General features: G+C 43.0%; 1 protein-coding gene across 1 annotated transcript; it reads left to right on the top strand.

Moving 5' to 3' along the window:
• Positions 1 to 467: 467 nt before the first annotated feature.
• On the top strand, positions 468 to 27,641 carry LOC308306899 (uncharacterized protein). Its single transcript, XM_080751954.1, has 9 exons — positions 468 to 552; positions 2,368 to 2,516; positions 5,042 to 5,171; positions 8,026 to 8,307; positions 9,004 to 9,318; positions 13,140 to 13,309; positions 18,785 to 18,895; positions 23,773 to 23,952; positions 24,879 to 27,641. The coding sequence occupies exons 1-9, from the start codon at positions 501 to 503 to the stop codon at positions 24,948 to 24,950; spliced, it is 1,461 nt and encodes a 486-aa protein (XP_080608080.1). The 5' UTR covers positions 468 to 500; the 3' UTR covers positions 24,951 to 27,641.
• Positions 27,642 to 27,669: the final 28 nt, after the last annotated feature.

Raw genomic sequence — 27,669 nt, 5'->3', positions numbered from 1 at the left:
ACATGTTTTAAAATACAAAATGTCCTTTAAAAAACAGACACACACACACACACACACACACACACACACACACACACACACACACACACACACACACACACACACACACACACACACACACACACACACTAATTACTATGATTTTATCATCAATTAAACCGGAAGTTTTATATTGGCCAGCTCAAAAACCGGATGTCTTATATTGGTGAAAGGAATGGACCTCTCCGATCTCTCCTCATTTAGCCTACAACAACAGAACAGCAGGGGGTGCTGTAGGACAGTCTTAACTCTATACGTCCACAGCTCTGGTTCAGACCTTTGGTTCAGTACCCGAAAGGAAGTTGTCGGGGCTTGGAGGGCGGAGGGTTTGTTTTGTTTCTGCCTGGAAATGTTTCAGACAGTCTGTCTTGTTTTTTGGTTAAAGTAAAATTAACTTATAGTTGTCTGTTACACGTTAATAACATCATTTATTGGAGCTTAGTGTCTCCAAACAGAACACAATGTTCTGTTTGTTCTGTGTATTGCTCGTGGTTCAGAGTTGTTGTGCTGGTGGTAAGTAACTCTGTCTTTTCATCTATTCTACATGCATAGCCTATACACACGTTTAAAGCGACATTCCCACTGGGCAAGATGACTGTCTATAACTATACTTTCACCATTTATTTTTGTAATAGTTGTTGAAAACACTGCCATCCACTTGGCTTCAGAACTATTTTAAAACTATATATTTTATAGTTATAGTTAGGCTATAGAGTGCTCATAGCCCCTCCTAGACTGAGGGTCTCTGATCTTATCTTTGTGTAATATTCTAAATGCATGTACACACTAACAGACATTGTAGTGCTCAGTGTGATTGGCCAGTTTCAGTTTATTTCGCTTTCCTAATCATAATGAGTCATTAATTATTCTGCTCTGTCCAAATACATAAACATGGCTACACGAGGACGGTCAAAATAATTAGGTAGGCTACCATATAAAAATGTGATGTAGTGGAAAGGATAAAGATCTGTAACAGTTGGCTGCTGCTGACACTGATTATATATTAGTCATTTGATATACACTGTACATGGATGGATGGATTCAGGCGCGTCACAAGGGGGGGGGGGGGGGGGGGGAAGTGGGACTGAGTTACTAGGGCCCAAGGTGGAGGGGCCTCAATAGACCGTTTGTCAGCCTTCTGATTGGTCCCTGAGACTCCCTGACTGGCCAACCAGAAAAAAAAATCACTTTTTGCTATCGGGGGTGGAGTTTGTGCAGTGGAGAATATTGAATGTGGCTTTCAACAACTGTCCGCAGTGCGCGACACGGAGATCGGCCGGTACGGTGATAGCGACGGCAAGCGTCAAGCGATCTCGCTCATCATAACGAATAAGCTTCAACAAACTAGTTCACATGTACCTTATCAATGGTCTAAGAGTCACGATTGGGTACATATAATTTAAATGGGCAGAATTACGAAAAGCCAGCCTATTATGTGAGGAGAAACATTCTCTCTGTCCTCTTCCTAGTACCCAAGATGCAATGCGCTTCTCTTTCTATCTCTGATCCAGAGGATTAAACTAATTAAAACATTTATTTTTCGGGGGGAAACTACTGTTTTGCTATGTAATTACTGTACCTTTTTCTTCCCTTTTTATTAATATCACGTAGATGTGTTTTTTGTGGTACTTTATATAGCTGTAATGAGGCTATGAAGGGAAAAAAAAATCCCATCCACTTCTGCAAAGAGGATTCTGTCCCACTGGGATTAAACAAATTAAAACATATATTTTCGGGTAAATCCCCTGTTTTGCAATGTAACTACTGTACCTTTGTCTTCCCTTTTTATTAATATCACCTAGGTGTTTTTCCTTTGGTACTTTATATAGCTGTAATGAGGCTATGAAGGGAAAAAAAAATCCCATCCACTTCCACTATAAAAACAATCTGCCCAGGGTTAATGTCCCATCATAGTAACAGGGCAGAATGGGGCGGGATTTGCAAAAGGGTTTATTATTTTATACTTTATCTATTGAAAAATAGCAGATATACAAGGGTGCCGTGCTGCAGGCTTGTAGATCTGCTATTTTTGAAAAGTCGGGAAACTGTGTGCAAATCTTTGAATATGTCTTTAAGCGAACATTTGTAACTATAAAATGTTGCTTCGGGGGGTCTCTGGAACTAAATATTTTGAGATGGGGGTCCATATACATATCATTTTGGGGGTCCTTCACATGAAAAGGTTTGAGACGATTTAGCGATTAAAAAAAAAATAGCAGATCTACAAGCTCCCCACCCACCCCCTTGTGACGCCCCTGTCCCCACCCCTGTTATGTTCAGGTAGTTTACTCACGCATCTGACCATTGTGCTGTCTCTATTTTTCTAAGGCTCACATGGAATAAAAAGAGCTCCATGCTACGGGGGTAATTCTACCACCGACTGGTCGGACATGGGAATCGAACCCTCCCGTCTGACCATGTTCTTCACTCCAAGTCGACCCGGCAGCCAAAGGGTACAGGTGTCTGAAAGCGGAGTGGTGAGTGTAATCCAAGCGGCGGGGGTAATCCAAGCGATGTGCTGAAACAATACTTTAAAGATGCTCGTTTTGTCAGCCAGCTCCATGTTTTCCCAGTGAAATGTTACGGAAGCAGTCACGTGACTCGCCATTAATCTGTGTTGCGAGAAATGGGAGCGTGTCGCGAGATTTTCCCACGAGAAATGTCAACAGGCTGGCAAAAAACACAGACCGGGGCTGACAAAGTGAGCGTTTTTAAAGTATTGTTTCAACACAACGCTTGGATTACCCCCGCCGCTAAAAAGGTAGAGATGCAAGAGACGGGTAGGAGATAGGACCATTGCTTTTTGGATACAACGCTTGGTGACGGTAAGAGAGCGGTTGATAACCTGGCGACAGGGACGTGCTGGCCATTGGGAAAAGCGGGACAACTCCCGAACGGCCGGTTCATTCCCGGCCGGTCCAGGCCGGCCATTAGGAAAAAAATAAATATAAAATGTCGGCCTTCGTTCCATTTTGGGGGCTGGGCGGCCAACAAAGTAAATTGTCACTTGTCGGGCAGAAACCTCGTATCTCCATGTTTCAAATTTGTACATTTTTTCGCAAAGCAAAGCCCTGCTTCATCATACAAGGCTGTCGCACAAAAGTAGTGAAAACAGCAGATCTACAAGCACACAACGCCTCGCAGTGCGAGGCGTTGTGTGCTTGTAGATTGGCTGTTTTCACTAGTTTAAATCATTTCTAAAATGGTTTTGGACATACAAGGTTTCCACCCGACAATGACGAAATATAACTCATGTAATTGGCCCACTGGCTTGTCACTTGTCATGTTCTGAAATGGCAAATCTTTGAGTAGCAGCAGCGCTATAGAGAGAGATCTCTCTCTATAGCGCGCAATGAGGGCCTCTGCAACTCTTTTTCCCAGGCTGCATCAGGGGCCCAGCACGTCCCTGCCTGGCGAACTACCCCCGGCAAAACCTCATGTGGGCATGCTGTGAGCAGGAACCACATCTCGGAGCGGCATAGCTGCGGAGCGAGTGGTTCCGAAAGGAGCTATGCATGGCACATGGCAAGTGACGTGCCACTGCGTGTGGCAGCAGGTAGGGGTTAGGCATCTTGCTCAGGATCACCTCAACACATTGCTGGAGCCAGGAATCAAACCTGGGACCAGCTCCTTCCCAGACAGGCTCTCTACCCATTCAACAATGGCTGCCCAGAGATCTAACTTGAATTAGAACAAGGGCAGAATAATAATTAAATGGCATCTCTGACTACTGTATGTACCGGTATGTATGTATTTATTTGTGTGACTATGCATTTTATTAAAGAGGTGGTGCCATTGTTTTGTACTTTTTCTGTTTTGTATTTGTCTATGGAGTCAACATTACTCTAATAGACCCCCAGGTGTGGTTATAATGTGCAAATATGTCTTCCCTGTGTATTTTTGGTTACTTCCTGAAAGCTGAAAGCCTCTTGAGTCAAAAGGCGCAACTGAAATTAGAGTTCTCAAGTCAGAGGCCTGAAAATTAAGGCCCGGCCTTAACTGGGTCAGCCCAAGGCCTTACCCGGCCCAATTAATTAGCAAACATTTTAGGCCCTACTCTACCCTAAATGTCAGTTCGGGTTCGGGCAGAATTTGAGAACTCTAACTGAAATACACTGATATAATGACATCATAATATCATCCGCTCCCCTTTTTAACCATACAACACTGTGGGTGTGGCTAACTTCAGCTAAGCAGGCATACTTAATGAGCAGATGGGTGTGGTCATAAAAACATATTTTTAACACTTTCTGTACACTTCTTTTTTGAAAAACAATCTTCCTCCAAGTATAATCATAATACCTGATGTTTATGTTGTAGGGAGGAGAAAATACTGCACCATCCATGTCCGTCCGTCACGTCACACGTCGCACATTTCCCCTACTCATATCTCCACCACCGCTGCCCCGATCCATGCCAAACTTTGCACACACACTCCTTGGCTGCCTCTCATTTCTCACATGGCCCTCTTCTAGCGCCACCATGAGGCCGATTCTTGCAAGACACATTTTTGGACACTGCTCCTACAGATTTTGCCCTAAAATCACGTTTGCTGCATGAATAAAACACATTGGATTTGGTGTGCATTGCTGTGCGGAATCGGCGCTGTGGATCCCAAAAGGAGTCATAAAAGGAGTGATGAGTTTTTTACCGCATGCGACAAGACGCACGAATCGAACTGGGTTCGATCGAGAAAAAAACGCACGGCCGCAGCCACTCGTCGCACGGCTAATTCGGATCCGGTGTGCATGAGGTCGTAGAGAATCATTGTTTTCTTTTTAAAAAATGAAATCCGTTTTATCCGTGCGGGTAAACGCGCCTGTGTGCAAAGGGCTTTACTATAGTCTACAGCTTGTCATCAACATGGATCTGTCCCATTTCCCATATTCCCTCCTGATTGGCTACCATTGCCTTCCAAAGTTTGTGTATGCGACCTGACGGTCGCTTTTCTCCCGATTTAGGGAGTCTTACTGGTGTTTATTTGTGTTGTCTCCCCCTGCAGGTGTTAGACCCACACTACATGTTCTCTGATGGCGCTTTCACCGTACGCAGTGTGACGGAGAGAGATGACGGGGTGTTTTCTGCCCTTTTGAACGGCGTCATGACAGATGTCCTGACACTGTTGATCAGAGGTGAGACAGTTGGACCCTTCAATCCTCCAGGGACCTTATAGTTAATTAACAGAATGATGGAAACAAGAACATGAAATTAAAAGTTGAAATAAACATGAAAACAAGGCTTTACGCAACAACGATAAGTAAACTAACTCTTAACTCATTTCCCGCTGTACCACTCTGCGATGCCCGTCGATCCCGGAAATGTAATTAGCTTTAATCATTATGAAACGATTAAAAGTATGGTCGCTGTATATAGCCGCTTCGGAGACTTTAGGCCCGCCTCCTAACTGTATCCGGTCGTATTTCCCGTTTTGACCGGATCTAGGTTTCCATATCCGGTCTGACGTCCAATCGCAGCTCCGTTCGCATAGCTTTTCATTGTAAACAAGTGAGCTGACTGCATGGCCATAGAATGGTATTTTTTCACGCGTTTCTTTTTTATTTTGTAGCTGTTTGACAAAACAGCTACAAAATAAACCCGCCTGGCATATGATCTGCGCACATATCGTCTGCTATGTGCGCGAACGTGTCCACGTGTTACCATAGCGCACAGCTGGCTGTTCCAATGTAAACACTGGCGGATAAGCAGGGATACAGCGTGGCAACGGATATGTCTATTTCAATGGGGTTTTTTTTATTCGAAAGCTGTCACCGAGTCTACACGTCTACTAGATGAGTCGCGCACAGATAGTGCACGATGCGTGCGCGTGCCCACGTTAAAAGGTAAGGACAATTTGGCAGCTGCTTACTACAGCTATGTTTAAAATGGCAGCAAAATTGTTAATGTTAGTCTTCGTCAACATTTCATACGGGTCATTAATACAGTTTTAAGTCCTTTTGTCAAAATATGCTGAAAAGTCAATCTTCAATCTGATGAGCACATAGCAGTATCACTTCTGCTGCCCCTTACTTTGAAGGGATGAATTTTCCTTGCTGCGATAGCAGATTGAGCTGTAAACATGCCAGCCTTGGGATCAACATGTTTTTTTTTTTCGAGTAAATGAAGTCTCTTTATGGGAAGATCAATGGATTTCTAATGGAGGAGCTTCACTTCGCGTGCACGCCAGGGGCATAGTTCCGCAGATTTAAAACAAATCCAATACGGAACTAAAACGTATATGTTTGGCCGCTATTTGCGCTGTTTTCCCCCCGCGAGGTACCAAAAAGAATGTGTCTACATTGGACCCCATTCGTTTTCCCCTTTGATTTTCTAACCTTAAAGGAGTAGTTCACCCCCAAAATGACTTTTTTTCTATTGATTACTCATGCCATGGAGACTTGAGTTCAATAATATTTTTAGTTTTTTTGTCGCATTCCTAAGACGAAAATGTGATAACAATAAATGTACCCCCATTCATTTCGGATGGTGACCCGTTTCGAAACGGGTCACCATCCGGAATCAATGGGGGTAAATTTACTCAAATCAAATTTTTGTCTTAGGAATGTGACAAAAAACAAAAAATATTATTGAACTCTACTCTCCATGGCATGAGTAATCAATAGAAAAAAAGTCATTTTGGGGGTGAACTACTCCTTTAACTCATTGATTGCCAAGGCCCGAGCTTCCCGAGTTATTACAGTACTCCCAGGCTGCCACAGCCCGAGTTTCCCGAGTTGGCAGCCATTTTGAAAAAAAAAATATATATATATATATATATATATTTTTTTTTTTTTCAAGAAATTTTTTTTATAAAGAAATTTCCAAAAATGCCTAAAATGTATTAGGCATGATCGCAATCGCGAAATTGCATGTTTAGCCCCATAACAAACACATCTTTCAAAATGGCAAAATGTTTGTTTTGTCTGACTTTCAAGGCTTGTATCTCATGAATGCCTGAACGGATTTCCAAGCGGATTTTTTTGTTTGAAAGCTGTTAAAAAGTACTACACATATGGTGCATTTATGGTGCATGGGCGTGCACGATCCATGCACTAACGTGCACTAAAAATGTATCTGTACACTAGAAATTTAGGAACGTGGCAGTGTTTGTCTGACTTTGAAGGCTTCTATCTCATGAATGCCTGAACGGATTTCCAAGCGGATTTTTTTGTTTGAAAGCTGTTAAAAAGTACTACACATATGGTGCATATATGGTGCATGGGCGTGCACGATCCGTGCACAAAAAATTGATCCGTGCACTAGAAATTTAGGAACGTGGCATCCTGGTACTTGGCGGCCATCTTGAAAAGGGCATTCAATGAGTTAATAAACTTTGTCATAAATACTTTATGGTTCCTGTCGCTAGTAAAAAACTCCCTTTCAATCGCCATGATATGCGTTTTGTGCAAATATGGTCCCATTTATGTTAAAAATTGATGATAAAGTTGCGGGGGCGTGGCCAACTAAACTGATAGCAGCCGGCTGTGTTCTTCTTCGTGTGCTGTATTTCGGGAGGCTCCGAACACATTCTCCCATGTATCCCTGCGGTTGCACGTGACCGTTGGCAGCCAATAGCATTCCTTATGATTCCTGGGGTACCAGGCAACACCCGATACAAGGGACAAAAAAAAAATCATTTTCGCAGCATAGAGACCAATGGCTTCGCTTCGTCCATATTTTTCTACAGTCTATGGTGCACGCCCAGTGTGTGTTGTAAACAAATCGCGGACATCGCCAATGCAGAATGGACAGCCAAGACGTACATAACAGTGTTACTGTATTTACAGTAAGAGTGACAAGCTGATCCGTCAACGGCGTCATGGTATTAACCCTTTCATTGACGAGCTGACATGTCAACGGCAGCTATAAAGTTAAATATGGACTCAAGGCAGAGTGTTTCACAATATTTTATATTTTGGGTGCTAGGTCGCATTTTGCCCTCTGTGTGTGTGCGTGTGCGTGTGTGCGTGCGTGCGTGCGTGTGTCTAGATTGCACTTTGCGCGAAGTGGACGCAATCTATGGAGACTCCTACAACTTCTCCCTGGGCCAGGCTCACACCCTGGAATTCACCCCTCGGCTGTACTGGGATGAGCCGCCGTTGCTGCTGTGGAATCGCACCGGCAACCCGCAAGCCGTCGGGGGACGCAGGGGAAGGCTGGTGGACAACACGTGGGCCATGGAGCGCGTCACGCAGGAGCACAACGGCTACTACACCTTGAGGCACAACAACAACCAGAGACTTCCTTTCAGGAGAAAGCTGACAGTTAAAGGTTAGGATTCAATAACGATTAAAGGCCATTTTTTGGGGAGTGTGAATGAATGCATCAGAGGTACTCAAACATTTTCACGTCAAGGACACCCAAATTAAACTGTAATTTACTGTCTGGGGCAGCCGCGGCTGAAGAGAAACACTCCAATTCCCAGAATGCAATGGCAGATAACATGATCAGGAAATACGGTTTTATGAGATTCACAAAAGTGGATTTAATCTAACTCCAGATCACGTTCATGTTTAAAACGAGCCCTTCTCTACCGGCCGTTACAAAAGCACTGATGACCGCGATTGTCATTTTTCTGTTCTGAGTAAAAGACAATACTATCAATACTATAGACAATACTATATAGTCAGATTACTTTTACTCTGATCCCCCAAAATAAGTAAGAATCAATAAAATAGCATGGCACTCTGCGATTAAATCATTGTTTAATCAAAGTGTGTTTGTCCCCGGAACCCCATCTGTAAATATTTTATTGCAGAGAATCCCTGCGTTCTCATAAGATTTGTTAAATATTCAAAATTCTACCATTTATTTTCAAGATGTGTATTAATCGTACAAAATAAAAGCCTCCTGGTGTGAAAGGAACATAATCCTTTGAGATCCTTGCATTTCATCTTTTTTTCACAGTGAAAGTTATTATTATTGTTATCATTTCATATCCACCATCTCTCCTGTCTCGTATTTCAGCACGGCACCTGTATTTTCACAAACTGCATGGCGAGGATGTTACCTTCACACTCGACATGGACCCCGCTGAGGTGGACCTGGGCTACATCCCAGCCAGGCGCCGCGTCCTGGCCGCAGGCCCAAAGGGGAACTCCAACTCCACCTCCACGGTGTACGAGTGGGAGTGGGTGTTTGGTGGTAGGATCTCCATCAGCTCCGGGAGCAGACGGCTGCAGGTCAGCATCACAGACGTCCAGCCGTGCGACGCCGGTGTCTTCGAGGTCAGAGACCAGCAGGGCAACCGGGCTCTGTGGGCGGAGCTGGACGTACCCAATGGTGAGTAGTGATCAACAGGGACGTGCTGGCCATTGGGAAAAGCAGGACAACTCCTGAACGGCCGGTTCATTCCCGGCCGGTCCAGGCCGGCCATTAGGAAAAAAATAAAAATAGAATGTCGGCCTTCTACAAGCATCTACAAGATCTACAAGCACACAATGCCGTTGGGTGCTTGTAGATCTGCTGTTTTCACTAGTTTAAATCATTTTTAAAATGGTTTTGGACATACAAGGTTTCCACCCGACACGAAATATAACTCATGTAATTGGCCCACTGGCTTGTCACTTGTCATGATCTGAAATGGCAAATCTTTGAGTAGCAGCAGCACTATAGAGAGAGAGCGCACAATGAGGGCCTCTACAACTCTTTACCCGGGCTGAATCAGGGGCCCAGCATGTCCCTGGTGATCAACCTGGCTCTGTGGGTGGAGCTGGACGTACCCAATGGTGAGCAGTGATCAGAGTAGGGTAAAACTATGAGAAACAAGAATACAAATGTTTTCTAAAATAAATGTGTTTTTGCAAAGAAACGGTGGGATTGAAATAAATCTGTGACCACAGCGCGTATAGTTGCGTGGTTGGTGACTTGATGTTGCATAGATATTGGTGTATGGGGCTTTTGGTGTGACACATGGGTTGCTTTTCTTGTTTTTCTTTTTTTATCGGTCACCATTAACCGTTAGTGCGTACCGATAACCAATTTCTTATCGGTTAAACGGTAACGGTTAACCGATGGCCATCCCTAGATCAGGAATGTCGCACCAAATTCTGGTCACTGCGGGCCCCCCATGAATGTTCTTCATAGGGGGAACTGGGAAGGCATTATTAACGCAGTATTTTGTGCTTTAACTATTGACAAATAGCAGATTTACAAGCTCACAGCGCGGCACCGAGTGCGGCGCTGCGAGCTTGTAGATCTGCTATTTTTGAAAATTCTAGAAAAGTCTTTGAATATTTACCTATATAAGGTTTTTTGAAAAACCTATGTTTCTATGTCAGTGGTGCTCAAACCTTTTCATGTCAAGGACCCCCAAAATGATATGTATTTGGCCACGGACCCCCATCTCAAAATATTTAGTTCCAGGGGACCCCCCAGAAGCAAAATTCGAGTTACAAATGTTCGCTTAAAAAATACATTATATTCAAAGATTTGCACACATTTTCAAAATGTGCATATCTACAACAAATCTACAAAAAATTGCAGATCTACAAGCTCGCAGCGCGACACTCGGTGCCGCGCTGTGAGCTTGTAGATCTGCTATTTTTCAATAGTTAAAGCATAAAATAATTAAGGCTCCTCCACTTTGGGCCCTAGTAACTCAGTCCCACTTAACCCCCCCCCCCCCCCCCCCCCCCCCCCCCCCTTGTGACGCCCCTGGTAGTGATGTCACGATTATGACATTTTACATGACGATTAATTGCCACTCAAATAATTGCGATTTAATTGTGTTTTTGTCGTTGACAATTACATTTCTGTTTGGCTTTTATGCTTTGAAGTTGCACATGGAAGATATGACACACCTAAATATAAAGACATATTTGACAACTTTATACTTAAAAAAAGAACATTGACAGTAGCCGAAATAGCTGATCTAGATCTGCTATTGCCACTATTTTTGAAAATGTTTGAAATGATATGAACATTTTTCAACATGGAAACGATTATGACGATTATGACAAAACAATTGTGATTATGTCAAATAATTGCCATCAGACGATTATGTAATAACATTGGAATAACGTGTTCCTTCCACGCGCTACAGCTTAGGCCAGGGGTCTTCAACAGGGGGTCTGGGACCCCTACGGGGTCCTCAGAGTTACTACAGGGGGTCCTCCAAACCTTCCAATCCTTTTTATATTAACACCTTGAACCCTAGTGTCCATATTCTGAGAACTGTAGCCAAAAATATCTACTGTGAGGCGTTGTGAGCTTGTAGATCGGCTATTTTTGGCAAAGAGGTTTGGTATAGAGGGGGAAAAGAGCAGACTAAGTACAGGGTGAAAAGTCAAGTTTATTAGGTAATGAGGCCCAAGTGGTTAAATATCTGAAAACACAAATTGACATGAATCCAAAATACACTGATGATTGTGCTGTCAAACGATGAAACTGTATGGAATCTATGAACAGGTTGTGGGGGTCCCTGCTTCATCTCTCTCTCTCAACTAAGGGGTCCTTGGCCTGAAAATGTTGAAGACCCCTGGCTTGGGTAATTGACCAGTCGCTATGCCCCTCCTAAACCCGTCCTTGTCCCATGCCACGTTAGCAACAGGTTACTAAGGCAGGTGACTTGGCAAGCTGCCATGGTGGCGTGCATCGCAGTTCAAAACATACCCAAAGAAATCATAGCACATTTCTGGAGTAGTGGTAAATATCCGAGAGAACATGGCAGAAAGGATTGCAATATGCATTTGAAAAATACATACACACTATTATCTGTCACGGGAGTAATGACAATGACAAAGTATTTAAAATCGAGGCGAAAGCTCACCGGTCGCAATGCAAAAGTCAGCCACCCCACGTCTTGTCCATTAATAACGTGGATAGACACATAACGGAACAACAATGTTCTTGCATTGCAGGGTAAGTAATTAGCCTATATTATTTTATTTGAAGTTAAGGTTCCGTCATGACTTTCTATAGGTTTTCGCTATCTAATGTGTTTAGCCCCTTATTGGTGAATCATCCTGTTTCCATTTGTTTATAGCACCCCAGGATATTGTTCCCACATCGTGGGTTTAATAAACACACTGGATGTGATGATGGCCCAAGTGGAAAGCCCAGGAAGGTCATGTACTAGTTTGCCACAAGAATGGCACATCCCCAGGGGGGCAAAAATACAAGCACTGCCCATATCCAGCGTGGTGGTCAGTAAAGCCATAAAGGTGCACAAACGAAAATGGTAAGGGGGGGGGGGGGGTTCTTTATTTACACACCAGGGTAAGTTAACTTGCACAGTGGGCCAAGTGGCAAAGCCTCATTTGAGTTAAGAAACCTTTGTTTAACGGATGCACATCATCAGCTCTGGTTCAATGCGTAAAGGTGGTTGCACACTGCTGCGTTTTTCGTAGCGAAATGCGTTTTTCAGGGCAAGGAGAGAGAGAGAGATAGAGAGAGCAAGGGACCGAGTGGTGCGCGAAACGGGCGGCAGTGTGCAAACGTGACTGACATAACGTGAGGTTGATTTTTTTGTTCATGCGCTCCGAAATTCAGTCCGATATTCGGCCCGAAAAACGCAGCAGTGTGCGACCAGCTTTAGTTCTCCTAGCCCTGATAACGCTGTGTACTCAAGCTAATCTAGCCCTGAACCAGGACGGTCGACTCGTTGATAATCCTGGGTGAACCTTTACCTCGGTTTGCGCACGCGAATCCGTTCGCGTCTACAAACTACACAAACGTTCAAATTTCACAAACAAAGTGCTTAATAAAGTCACAACTGATAGCTTACCTTGGCCGGCAATGTAGAAATCCTGGCCGGCATTGCGTTCTTTAATAAAAAGCCTTTTTATCCGATCGTGTTATGTTTTCCCATATATTTCCTGGGGTTACCAACCCCATAGATTCTAGCTGCCAGACTCTTTACACAGCGATGCACGCCGCCATGGCAGCTTGCCAAGTCACCTGCCTTAGTATAACCTGTTGCTAACGTGGCATGGGACAAGGACAGGTTTAGGAGGGGCATAGCGACTGGCTCATTGGCACCGGGTGAAACATGCGCTACAAAAAAGTGGGATAAACATTTTAGTAAAAAGAAAATAAATAATGAGAGGCTCCAAGGAGAAAATGTTGGACAGACCGCTGACATGTTCTTGTTGTTCTTCCAGGCTCTGATTACTGTGATGACTCTGGTCAGATCTACCTGGGCGTTGGTGTTGCCGTGGGCGTGTTGTTGGTGCTGCTGCTCTGCTGTGTGTGTGTGAGGAGGCACAGGAACAAGAGCAGAAAGACCAACTCTGTTCCTCTCAATGAAGCTGCAGACGTTTCTTTCTCTGATGTAAGTACAGAGAAAAAAGGAAAACTAATAATTTGTATGTATTTATAACAGACTAAATCAGGGGTCTTCAACATTTTCAGGCCAAGGACCCCTTAGTTGAGAGAGAGATGAAACAGGGACCCCCACAACCTGTTCATAGATCCCATATAGTTTCATTTTGACAGCACAATCATCAGTGTATTTTGGATTCATGTCAATGTGTGTACTCTGTACTTAGTCTGCTCTTTTTCCCCTCTACATCAAACCTCTTTGCCGAAAATAGCCGATCTACAAGCTGAGCTTGCGATCTGCTATTTTTGGCTACAGTTCTCAGAATATGGACACTATAGGGTTCAAGTTGTTAATATAAGAAGGATTGGAAGATTTGGAGGACCCACTGTAGTAACCCCAGAAAACAATGGTTTAGTGATGAAAAGTGATGAGTCACAGGAATGTTTTCTGCGCAAAACAAATGCTTGCAATGGATTCAGAACAGGGGGAGAGTTCCGCCGATTTAAAATGAGCCCAATACGGAACTAAAACTTCCTATGATTGGCCGCTAGTTGCGCTGTTTTCCCCCTGGCCGGTTGCAAAAAGAATTGTTCTCCTTTGGAACCCATTCATTTTCCCCTTTCGTGTTCTAACCTTAATTAACATTTTCATGAACACTTTATGGTTCCTATCGCTAGTTAAAAATTGCCTTTCAATCACGATGATTTGTGTTTTGTGAAAATAAGGTCCCATTTATGTTAAAATTGATGATAAAGTTGCGGGGGGCGTGGCCAACTAAACTGATACCAGCCTAGCCTGGTTAATAAACCAGACTGCACAACACCACCCCCTGTTGGTAGTGAAGTGTGTGATAGAGTCTGACGCTTGCAGTCAGGCTAATACCAGCCGGCTGTGTTCTTCTTCGTGTGCTGTATTTCGGGAGGCTCCGACCACATTCTCCCATGTATCCCTGCGGTTGCACGTGACCGTTGCCAGCCAATAGCCTCCCCCGTTTGCATTTCAATCTATGATGGCAACACCCATGCCAAGTAACCATATTGTGTCATTTGCGCTGCATAGAAACCAATGGCTTCGCTTTGTCCATATCATTTATACAGTCTATGACTCAGAATCATGACAAACCCCTAGTTAGACCCCTCACATCCTACTTAAAGAAGATTTATTTTCTGGGTATTTTCCTCCTGTATAGAATAATAATAATAATAATAATAAACTTTATTTGTATAGCGCTTTTTAAGACAGAGTCACAAAGTGCTTGACAGTGAAGGTGCGGCAAAGAAAACACGCAAATCATCAAAATCATTACAGCAACAACACATCAGAAATAAGAAAAGCAAAAATAAGAATATATAAAAAGCATACGAGGAACAATAAAAACATCTGTGAAATCACGTGCTAGGGGTTAAAGGCAGCTCTATAGAGGTGGGTTTTTAGCAGTGTTTTAAAGCGGGGCAAAGAATCAGCAAGTCTTATTTGTTCAGGTAGGGCATTCCAAAGCGTTGGGGCTCTGAAAGCAAAGGCCCTTTCACCTCTAGTTATATAATTACAGGTAGGAATGATCAGCAGTCCTTTGCCTGAGGATCTAAGAGCACGAGACGGTTCATAGGGGACGAGTAGATCAGATATGTAAGAGGGTGCGAGGCCGGACAGGGCCTTGTACGTGATGAGTGAGATTTTAAAGTCGATTCTAAATGAAATAGGTAACCAGTGCAGGGAGGCTAAAATGGGTGTGATGTGGTCAAATTTTCTGGTGCCAGTTAAAAGTCTTGCAGCTGCGTTCTGAATGAGTTGGAGGCGGTGAATTGATTTTTTAGAAAGGCAAGAGTAGAGGGAATTGCAGTAGTCAAGGCGTGAATAAATAAATGCATGGATGACCTTTGTCAGATCAGGGGTGGACAGAAATGATTTAATTTTAACTATGTTCCTGAGATGGTAGAAAGCGGTTTGGACAACCTTTTTTATGTGTGTTTCAAGGGAGAGGTCTGAGTCGAGTAAAACACACAAGTTTCTTACTGTGGGTTGTAGGTTAGGTAGCAGTGGCCCGAGGTTATTTATTATGGGCGCTGGGTCTTTGGGCGGGTTAAAGACTATAATTTCGCATTTGGTGTCGTTTAGTTGGAGAAAGTTAGCGGTCATCCAATTTTTTATGTCGGCTAAGCAGGAATGGAGATTGGCTATGGTGAGATTGTTGTCAGGACTGATGGGTAAATATAACTGGGTATCGTCTGCATAGCAGTGGAAATTAATGTTATGGGCCTGTATAATGTTTCCCAGGGGAAGTAAGTAGAGGGAGAAGAGGATGGGACCTAGAATCGATCCCTGGGGGACGCCACAATGTAGGTGGGCCTTGGACGAAGTCGACTCGCCGATGCAAACTGAGAAATATCTATCGCTCAGATAGGAGACGAACCATTTAAGGGCGGAACCAGAGATGCCCACACAGTTCTCCAGGCGGTCGATGAGGACAGCGTGGTCGATTGTGTCGAAGGCTGCGGTCAGATCCAAGAGGACAAGAACGGAGGAGTTGCCTAAATCTGCCACCATGAGGAGGTCATTTATGACTTTCAGGAGGGCCGTTTCAGTGCTGTGGAGAGCACGAAAACCTGATTGGAATTTCTCGAAGAGATTGTTTCCACTCAGGTAGTCGACCAGCTGGGTGAAAACCACCTTCTCTAGGACTTTCGAGAGGAAGGGAAGCTTAGATATGGGTCTGTAGTTGGACAGCGAGGAGGGGTCAAGGTTGGGCTTTTTTAGGAATGGGGAGACCAGAGCCATTTTGAAATATGGAGGGACAGTGCCAGAGGACAAGGAGCTATTGACAACAGACAGGATGTGGGGGGCGACAGTGGGCAAAATCTCTCTGAGGAGGGAGGTGGGGATGATGTCTAGGGGACAAGAGGAGGGTTTCATGTGCCCAATGATGTCCAGAAGAGTAGCAGGAGATATTTGAGTGAAGGAGGCAAATGAGGAGGCAACTTCTGTAGCATTTGAGATGGGCACTACTGGTACAGACTGTGTGTTAGTCAACTGAGACCTGATGGTATTAATTTTATTGGTGAAGAAGCTGAGAAATTGATCACAGCGTTCTGGGGAGGCTTGTAAGTTAGGGTTTTGGGGGGCTCCTACTGCCTGTTCAATTGTCCTAAATAGGGTGCGTGAGTTCTGGTAATTGTTGGAGATGAGATTGGAGAAATATAGTGCTCTTGCAGCTGTAACTGCCTAGTTGTAGCCTTTTAGAAGGTCTTTTAAACTTTCATAGAAGACTGTTAATTTGGAGGTCTTCCATTTACGTTCTGTTTTCCTCAGATCTCTTCGCAGGGCCCGAGTGTGGTCGTTGAGCCATGGTGACGCTGACTTAGACAGGTGGGACTTTATTTTGAATGGGGCTACAGAATCGAGGGTGGTTTGGCAAATGGTGTTGAAGTACTTAAGCTGATTGTCAGTAGTGTCAAATACAGCTGGAGCGGATGCAGAGGAAATAAAAACAGACCTAAATTTACTGGCGGTTAGGGGGTTAATAATTCGAGAGTGTGTAGGGGCTGGGGGTGGCATGGGGGAGGGGAATTCAGTGCATTAAAAGCAATGGTGTAATGATCCGATACGCCCAAACGGCTGGTTTCTAGATTAGAGATGTTTACCCCAGAGGACAATACCAAGTCGAGTGTATGTCCCCTGTCGTGTGTAGGGCCAGTAGGGTGAAGATCGAAATCAAAAGATTCCACAAGAGTGGTGAAATCTCCGGCTAAGGTGTTATTGGGGCAGCAAATATGAATGTTGAAATCACCCAGCAGAATTACTCGCTCAAATTTAGGCATGGCGAGTAATAAAAGATCAGAAAATTCTGTGATAAAGGAGGTGTTGGGTTTAGGAGGACGATAAACTAGAATACACAACGTTGACTGTTGCTTGAAGCAGATGGCCAAGTGCTCAAATGAATTAAAGGTAAGTATGGGTGGGGGGGGAGGCTGCATTCAGTAAGCTAAAGTCGTTTTTTATCCAGGTCTCGGTGAGGAAAAGGATATCAATATTATCTGAAATTATAAAGTCATTGCAGATGAATTGCTTATTATTAAGTGACCTGACATTCAGCAGTGCAAGTTTGGCATTGTTTGAGGGTCTTTGTGATGTTAGGGGGGTGTAAATCAATTCTCTAAGGTTTCGGGGAACCGTACCATGGCGTAGGTGGGAGTGTGTTTTTCTGGAATGCTGAGTGATTAAAACGGGGATAGATTTAGGAGTTGGATCTATGATGGTAATAGCGTGAGTGTATCTGATATGGGAATCACTCTAGCGCCCCTTGTGGCCGGCGGCACCGTATGAGTTAAAAGCCAGGGAAAACAGATGGGTTTTTAGTAGAGTTTTGAAAGTCCCAATTGACTGTGCAGATCTAATTTGGAGGGGTATACTATTCCAGAGCAGAGGGGCCGTGGCTGTGAAAGAGCCGTAGCCCCTGCTCTTTTTTAAATGAGTGTAAGGTGCAACAAGTGCAGATATATATGCTGGAGCCAGCACATTTAATGATTTATAAATACATAAAATTCAAAAATGTATGCAATTTACATCATGCATACAATTCTACATTCATTCAAACTGATAACTTTGACTGGGTCGAGAGAAGTGGGTTATTGCTTGAGACTAATGATCATTAGGCCTACATCCTAATGTAAAAGAACACTGTATATCTCTAAATGTTGATCAAGAAAATGAAGACATGGCACTTCATGTCTAAGGCCGCGCTCACACATGTGCGTCACGCATCATCATCTTATCGTCTGAGAATGGCCACTGGGGGCGCCGTACTAATGCATTGTCAATGGAAGGTTGTTTGGTTTTTTGTCGTTGCCGTGTCTCTAGCTCAACCGCAGCCTGTATGCTCTTGAAGAGACACGGCAACGACAAAACACCAAACAACCGTGCATTGAGAATGCATTAGTACGGCGCCCCCAGTGGCCATTCTCAGACGATAAGATGATGATGCGTGACGCAGATGTCTGTACGGCGCCTAACAGGTTGCCGACCCCTGCTGTAAGGCAGTGGTTCTCAACCTTTTCAGGCCGGGACCCCCAAAATAATCATATTTGAACTGGGGACCCCCACCCTGACAAGCACTATAGAGTTGATGCATTACATTATGTAACACGGTTCTATTGTGAAAATAGCAGGCGTTGTGAGCATGTAGATCTGCTATTTTCACAATCTCTGCCTCTAATATTTGACAATTTGTAATTTTAGGGGTTAAAAAGTCTTTAAATTGTCTCTTTAGAAATGTGCATAGAAACCCTCTATACACTAGTTGGTTTGTTTACCGTTGAGAAAGAAAACAATGTTTCACATTAAGTTAATCATCTGGGGACCCCCCAAAATAATTTGGGGACCGCCCTGGGGGTCCCGACCCACAGGTTGAGAATCACTGCTGTAAGGTAACTAGCCGTGTGTGTGTGTGTGTTTTCATGTAACTTGGACATCCCATTGGCTCAATTCCAGGACCCCGCCCAGCCTTCCACTTCTGCTCATCCTAGTTCATCAGGTGGACTGACGTACTCTGCCCCCCTGCTGCTCCCCAAAGAGCCTGCACCTGATTACACCCTTCCACTGGTAGGTGCTATATCACCTGATTACACCCTTCCACTGGTAGGTGCTATATCACCTGATTACACCCTTCCACTGGTAGGTGCTAGATCACCTGATTACACCCTTCCACTGGTAGGTGCTAGATCACCTGATTACACCCCTCCACTGGTAGGTGCTAGGGATGAGAAAAACACTCCCGATAATCAAATCATTTATCGTGAAATTATCCTCCGCCATGCACTGGGATCAATTCACCTGTTAGAATCAGGTCAGTATATTCAAAGACTTGCACACATTTTCATGATTTTTCAAAAATAGCAGATCTAAAAGCTCGCAGCGTGGCCCTCGGTGCCACGCTGTGAGTTTGTATATCTGATATTTTTCAATAGCTAAAGCATAACATAATGGTTAAAGTAATAATATGTAACTAGAAATACTGTTCCTTCGAAACAGTGTGGGCTCGCTTCCAACCCAACAAATAGGATACTTTAAGGTACTGTAAGGTACAGTATTGTACTGTACCTTACTATACTGTACTGCACCTTACTGTACTGTACTGTACTGTACTGTACTGTACTGTACTTTACTGTACTCTACTGTACCTTACTGTACTGTACTGTACCTTACTGTACTATACTATACTGTACTCTACTGTACCGTACTGTACCTTACTGTACTGTACTGTACTCTACTGTACCTTACTATACTGTACTTTACTGTACTCTACTGTACTTTACTGTACTCTACTGTACTTTACTGTACTCTACTGTACCTTACTGTACTTTACTGTACTCTACTGTACCTTACTGTACTGTACCTTACTGTACTGTACTTTACTGTACTCTACTGTACCTTACTGTACTGTACTGTACCTTACTGTACTATACTATACTGTACTCTACTGTACCGTACTGTACTGTACTCTACTGTACCTTACTATACTGTACTCTACTGTACTCTACTGTACTTTACTGTACTCTACTGTACTTTACTGTACTCTACTGTACCTTACTGTACTTTACTGTACTCTACTGTACCTTACTCTATTGTTTTGTACTTTACTGTACTGTACTCTACTATACCTTACTGTACTGTATCTTTCTGTTCCTTACTGTACTTTACTGTACTCTACTGAACCTTACTGTACTTTTACTGTACTCTACTGAACCTTACTGTACTGTACATATTCTATGTGTTCTAGAGGTGTATATTGAGTGCATATACTGTAGGTTAACAATCCCAGATCACATCTGTCCTCCACTATGTCTATAACCAAGGCGTTCTTCTATGTGGCCACTCCAGACTGAGGAGTGGCCACATATGCATTTTCTGATTTGAAAATGCATTGGTTGTGATATCTCCCTGACAACCAACAACAACCACTAATACGGCTGAGTGTCCCTGCGGGTTCTAGGATATATACTGTAAATCCCATTGCCCGGGATCCTAAAACCTTATTCTTTTTAACTAAAATTTCTAAAACACTACAAAACATGTCTCAAAGACAAATACAAGCAAACGTCTCCACAGTAACACAGTAACAGTTGTTTGTGTGTGTGTGTGTGTGTGTGTGTGTGTGTGTGTGTGTGTGTGTGTGTGTGTGTGTGTGTGTGTGTGTGTGTGTGTGTGTGTGTGTGTGTGTGTGTGTGTGTGTGTGTGCGCGCGTGCGTGCATGCGTGCGTGTGCGTGCACATTGTAGATCAACTTCATAGCAGTATTAAGTGGTCCATCTATGTTTTTTTATTAATAATAAAATCTGCAAAGTAACAAGTAACTGAAGCTGTCAAATGCTGTATTTATAGTAGAGTATATGTAACAAAAATGGAAAGTACAGTAAAAGTACCTCAAAATTGTACTGTAGTGTAGGTACAAGTACTTGTATATACTTGAGTAAATGTACTTGGTTACTTTGCAGCACCACAGAACAGCCAATGACAGACAGGCCTTTAATCACAGCTGTTTCAATCAGTAGAGTGGAGAGGGACATTTAGAGATATTTGTAGTTTTAACTCAGAATATATACATCACAAAGCTTAGATATTTGGATCAAATCAGAGAGCAGACCTGTGTGAACGCAATGATATAAATAGCATATCTGAAGTGTGAACACTGCAGCCACAGCGCCTTAACATAAACATGGGTATATTATCCTTCTCTCCACTCTGTCCCCACTCACTAAACCCATTGGAAATGCATTGGGTGCTTAAAGTTAAACATTTTTTTTTTTTTTTTAATTATTCTACAAAACATTTCAAAATGAAAAATACAAGCACACGTGTCCTCAGTAAGCTGAACACATAAAATTTTGAATGGTGTTGAAAGGTGTAAGCGTGTAGGAGATGAATCGCGCCAAAGTTTTGAGGAGATACACATATAGCTATAAATAAATAAACAAACTAGAAATACTGTTCCTTCGAAACAGTGTGGGCTCGCTTCCAACCCAACAAATAGGATACTTTAAGGTACTGTAAGGTACAGTACCTTACAGTATTGTACTGTACTGCACCTTACTGTACTGTACTGTACTGTACTGTACTGTACTTTACTTTACTGTACTCTACTGTACCTTACTGTACTGTACCTTACTGTACTATACTATACTATACTGTACTCTACTGTACCTTACTGTACTCTACTGTACCTTACTATACTGTACTTTACTGTACTCTACTGTACTTTACTGTACTCTACTTTACTTTACTGTACTCTACTGTACTGTACCTTACTGTACTGTACTTTACTGTACTCTACTGTACCTTACTGTACTCTACTGTACCTTACTGTACTATACTATACTGTACTCTACTGTACCGTACTGTACCTTACTGTACTGTACTCTACTGTACCTTACTATACTGTACTTTACTGTACTCTACTGTACTTTACTGTACTCTACTGTACTTTACTGTACTCTACTGTACCTTACTGTACTTTACTGTACTTTACTGTACTCTACTGTACCTTACTCTATTGTTTTGTACTTTACTGTACTGTACTCTACTATACCTTACTGTACTGTACCTTTCTGTACCTTACTGTACTTTACTGTACTCTACTGAACCTTACTGTACTTTTACTGTACTCTACTGAACCTTACTGTACTGTACATATTCTATGTGTTCTAGAGGTGTATATTGAGTGCATATACTGTAGGTTAACAATGCCAGATCACATCTGTCCTCCACTATGTCTATAACCAAGGCGTTCTTCTATGTGGCCACTCCAGACTGGGGAGTGGAGCATGACTTTTATTGTGTGTGTGGATCTGATTTGAAAATACATTGGTTGTGATATCTCCCTGACAACCAACAACAACCACTAATACGGCTGAGTGTCCCTGCGGGTTCTAGGATATATACTGTAAATCCCATTGCCCGGGATCCTAAAACCTTATTCTTTTTAACTAAAATTTCTAAAACACTACAAAACATGTCTCAAAGACAAATACAAGCAAACGTCTCCACAGTAACAGTTGTGTTTGTGTGTGTGTGTTCGTGTGTGTGTGTGTGTGTGTGTGTGTGTGTGTGTGCGCGCGCGCGCGCGCGTGCGTGCATGCGTGCGTGTGCGTGCACATTGTAGATCAACTTCATAGCAGTATTAAGTGGGCCATCTATGTTTTTTTATTAATAATAAAATCTGCAAAGTAACAAGTAACTGAAGCTGTCAAATGCTGTATTTATAGTAGAGTATATGTAACAAAAATGGAAAGTAGAGTAAAAGTACCTCAAAATTGTACTATAGTGTAGGTACAAGTACTTGTATATACTTGAGTAAATGTACTTGGTTACTTTGCAGCACCACAGAACAGCCAATGACAGACAGGCCTTTAATCACAGCTGTTTCAATCAGTAGAGTGGAGAGGGACATTTAGAGATATTTGTAGTTTTAACTCAGAATATATACATCACACAACTTAGATATTTGGATCAAATCAGAGAGCAGACCTGTGTGAACGCAATGATATAAATAGCATATCTGAAGTGTGAACACTGCAGCCACAGCGCCTTAACATAAACATGGGTCTATTATCCTTCTCTCCACTCTGTCCCCACTCACTAAACCCATTGGAAATGCATTGGGTGCTTAAAGTTAAACATTTTTATTTTTTTAAAATTATTCTACAAAACATTTCAAAACGAAAAATACAAGCACACGTGTCCTCAGTAAGCTGAACACATAAAATTTTGAATGGTGTTGAAAGGTGTAAGCGTGTAGGAGATGAATCGCGCCAAAGTTTTGAGGAGATACACATATAGCTATAAATAAATAAACAAATAAATAATGAAGATAACATACGTGTGCTCGCCTTCCAGGCGAGCCCACAATAAATAATGAAGATAACATACGTGTGCTCGCCTTCCAGGCGAGCCCACAATAATGTGTTCCCGGTAGGGCATTCACGAATAGTGATTTGTAGCATTCGAATTATTCGACCTCAAAGTATTTCGAATAGTCAAATATTCGACAGGACAAACTGTCAAATATTAAGTAAGCAAGAGGCAAACAACGCGAGGCGTTGTGAGCATGTAGATCTGCTATTTTCACAATATTTATCTGTGGAACCGAGTCACATTAATACCTGCAATTCCAAGTGCTTGTCAGGGTGGGGGTCCCCAGTTCAAATATGTTTATTTTGGGGGTCACGGCCTAAAAAGGTTTGAGAAGCCCTGGTATAGAGCATTAACAAATTCATCCACCAGGGGCATTGACAACTCATTCTTATGACTTCCTATCTAGCCAAGCTTTATAAACTATTATATTTTTTAAAGAGAAAACAATAAAAATAAGCGAATATTCGATTTCGGTGAACAACGTCGAATAGTGACTTTGATATTCGAATATTCGATTATTTGGTGAATGCCCTAGTTCCCGGTCTAAATGACCTCTGCTTCTTCCACCAGGCAGGGACCTCCTCCGCTGCATCACATGAACCTGCTTCCAATGCTGCTGCTTCTTCAAATGCCAGGACCCGCTTTGACACGTTCCCCTCTGCTCCACCCGACTGCGACGTTTACACCTCGGACAAACTCAACTTTCCCTCCTGCCCCGCAGAGCCAGAATCCACCGTCTACCAACCCCTGGTAGGTGCTTTCATTGTAGACCAATCCACAGAGCGGCAGTCAGAACTGCGGTGTCAAGCGGCACAGATTGACACCGCGACACCGCAACTAAAGGCAGTGTGCTGTGGATCCGTCTATAGCCCCTTTTCGACTGCAGTTTTAGCACCACACCACACCACACCACACCACACTGAACCACACCACACCACACCACACCACACCACACCACACTACACCACACCACACCACACCAAACCACACCACACCACACCACACTTGATGACTATATACTGTATAATATTCTTTCCAATCTTATTAGATATAAGTGCTATATGATCTTTCCAATTAAGGTTTTCATCTAAAGTATTCCAAGAAATGTTGTTACAGTGACCCTTTCTAGTATAATATTATCAATCTGGATATTATGATGGGTACTCATAACTGGGCGATTAAGAGGCCTAAACATCATATATGAACTTTCATTCATTCAAGGATAATTTGTTTGCTTTGAACCAGATGTCTACTTTACACAACTCCTGGTTCATTTCCAATATTAATTATTGTTCTTCTTTACCGGATAAGAAAATATTTGAATCATCTGCGAATAAATACACGTTTTGGAGAGATTAGATATAAATCATGTATATAAATAAGGAACCATAAAGGACCGAGTATTGATCCTTGGGGCACTCCACAGGAAATCAACGTTGCAAGTGTTTTCTTGTTGATAAGTAGCTTTGAAACCATGTGACAAGGCAATTCCATTTAATCCATAAAGAGAAAGTTTATGTTCACTTCTTTCCTCTCTGCTCACACCAACAAAAAACACTGTTTTTGTTGTTATCCTTTTTGACAGATTATGTGCAAATAATATGCTACATGCTTTATAGTCAAATGAATCAATAAACCAATACTCTGTGATTAATAATGCTTGTTTGATCCTCCAGGCTCCTGATCCAGTAGAGTCCAGTTTAATGTCTGGTCTTCCAGTGTACATCCATCCAACGACCCACTTCTAGTGTTACTCAACCCCAGGCCACTGAGATCTTCCACTCAAGGTCCCCAAAAACCTGCCTCTGCAGCTGCTCCAAAACTATGGACCGAGCTGGTCAGAGCTGCCCGCCGTGAAAAAAAAAAACACTTCTTCTCCCTCGCCTTTGAATGAATTTAGATCGCTCTCCGTAAGTAAGTAACCCCAGGGCTCCACTGCGGGCGTCGCGTTGCTCTGCGTTGTGACGCCGTCACGTTGATGTCCGACTGGCTCCACTGAACGTGGATTTGTTGACATTTCAAATTATCAAAGATCAGATGAGGATATGAGCATTATCAACTGTATAGTTATGCCTAATTTATCATTTATGCTGTGTAAAGTGCCCGAAAAGAAAGTAGCAGATCTATAAGCTCACAACACGTCGCATGCAGTCAGGACGTACTGCTATTACGGCTATTTTCGGTGCACCAGCACCGCCACGACAATGTATACAAATCTTGCTTTAGTGTTCATAGAACTTCAGACTCAGTGACTCACTGCTGACCTGTTTTGGGAGGAAGACATGAGAAAGGAGTTGTTTCCCAGCCTGTTGTGTGTATACCGTACATAATTTGATCAAAGAAGACCACTGTAATTAACGTAACATTTAAAAAAATATGCTAGGATTTTTGGGACATCTAGTCACCCTTGTGAATGACGTGAATGGATAGCCAACAGCAGAAAAGCACGTATACATACATTTAAAATGCAATGCAATTACATTTAATCATAATTTATACATGACTGGACGTTGTGGACGGCGTCAAAAAATTGATCCGGGGCGATTTTTGAGTTTGGACGCCATCACCGGAGTGTCCGACGTTGACGTTGCCGTCGGCAGTGGAGCTCCCTTCATTGATTAAAACTGGAGCGTTCCTAGCGTTGACGTTGACGTGATGCTCGACGCGCCCGGTGGAGCCGGGGGGTAAGCCTTACCGAGCCATGTGCCCATAGGTCAGGAGCATATCTCCTGTTTCTGTAGCATGAGCCGGCTTGAAGTACAAATACACCTCCTGGACGTGTGGCGCTGCTAGTGTGTTGCAGGGACAGGTGACAGGTGCCAAGGCAAGCATCGGGTCCCTTTTGTATACTTTTTTTTTAATGACCCAGCCGGGAAATTGAAATCCCGACCTACCAATCTCAGGGCGGACACTCTAAACTACAAGCCATCGGACCCGTGCCCTATTTATTTTTTATTTTTTTTTCCTCTCTTTTACTTTTGTTTATTTGCGTTTTCTAAGGTTGCTGTGATTTTCTGTCTTTTAAATGTGGAAGAACAAAACACACATGAACCTTTCAACCAAACCCCATCACAGTTGTTGCACTACCACTCTTGACAAAGGCGTTTTGTTTGCACCCACATCCAACACAAAGGATTTTGACTTGAGACAACTTGTCTTTTTCTTCCTCAAAGACAAGGACAAATACGGACTAAATAACATATAGGCTCATTTCCCTAGTTAAGTTGATCCCAAATGACTGGCCATGGGAGCCCATAAGCATATCGCTACTTTTGTTTCAAAGTTAAGCCCTTTGCACACAGGACAGTTGCGTTTTTTTCGTTTGCTGCATGAATAAAACGCATTGGATTTGGTGTGCAAGGCTGTGCGGAATCGGCGCTTCAGATCCCAAAAGGAGTCATAAAAGGAGTGATGAGTTTTGTACAGCATGCGACAAGACGCACAAATCGAACTGGGTTCGATAGAGAGAAAAAAACGCACGGCCGCAGCCACTCGTCGCACGGTTAATTCAGATCCGGTGTGCATGAGGTCGTAGAGAATCATTGTTTTCTTTAAAAAAATTAAAAATGTCCGTTTTATCCGTGCGGATAAACACGCCTGTGTGCAAAGGGCTTTATTCTTTAGTGTTAGGAGTGCTGGTGATCTTTTCAAAGAGACTGCAATTATTCGCCATGAACAAGGTTTTCCCAGTAAGCTCCTACCTGGACGACCTAACCAAAAAGAAGAAACGTTTTTCCCACAACATAAGATACCTACAAACAAGTGTTCATACAGCACCCAGAGGAGCAATTAAAGGCAGTTACTCTAGTGATTCTCGGTGTGGTGTTGTGTTCTCTGCTTTGGACAACACTTATAGGGGTACTTCAGCCATCAGGGTCCTCAATGCACTGGCCCAACACACAATCAGCGAGCATCGCTCTAATATTGGATGCAGGGATGAGCAAAATCTGTTTTAAACAGGCACATTAGTAGTTCATTGAAAAGGTTGAAAAGCCACCAGGAGCGCCGTCTGTTACAAAGAGAAATGTTTCACATTCATTGTCTCGATACAATGGCTCCTCATGGTCGAATTATAAAAGTGAAGAGTTTGACATCAAGCCATTCCTTTAACTTGAACTTTTAATACTGTGTCTTTTATCCTGTATATCAGACAGTAGGTGCACTGCATCGTTCAGGGAGCTTGGATTAACATTTCTACACATTGTGGACAGGTGTTCTGTATGGGGCACGCCGGCACTTGATGTTTTTACTTCTGTAAACCTGTGATGTGACAAATATGATTTGGATGTCTTTGTGTGTGTGTGTGTGTGTGTGTGTGTATACATTTTTTTTGAGCGGTGGTCACAACGCTCCTATACGTGGCCGTGTGTGTGGGTATGTATGTCTGTCTGTCTCCGTGTCCGTAGCCTGCAGTAACCTTTTCTGACCACACATGTTAATGGAGGGGCGCTGTTGCACGCACACACA

This window comes from Nannobrachium achirus (genome assembly GCF_963921795.1).
Source record: "Nannobrachium achirus genome assembly, chromosome: 2".
NCBI classification, from domain to species: Eukaryota; Metazoa; Chordata; class Actinopteri; order Myctophiformes; family Myctophidae; genus Nannobrachium; species Nannobrachium achirus.
The sequence above is the reverse complement of the archived record's forward strand: the minus strand, read 5'-3'. Positions and strand labels throughout refer to the sequence as shown.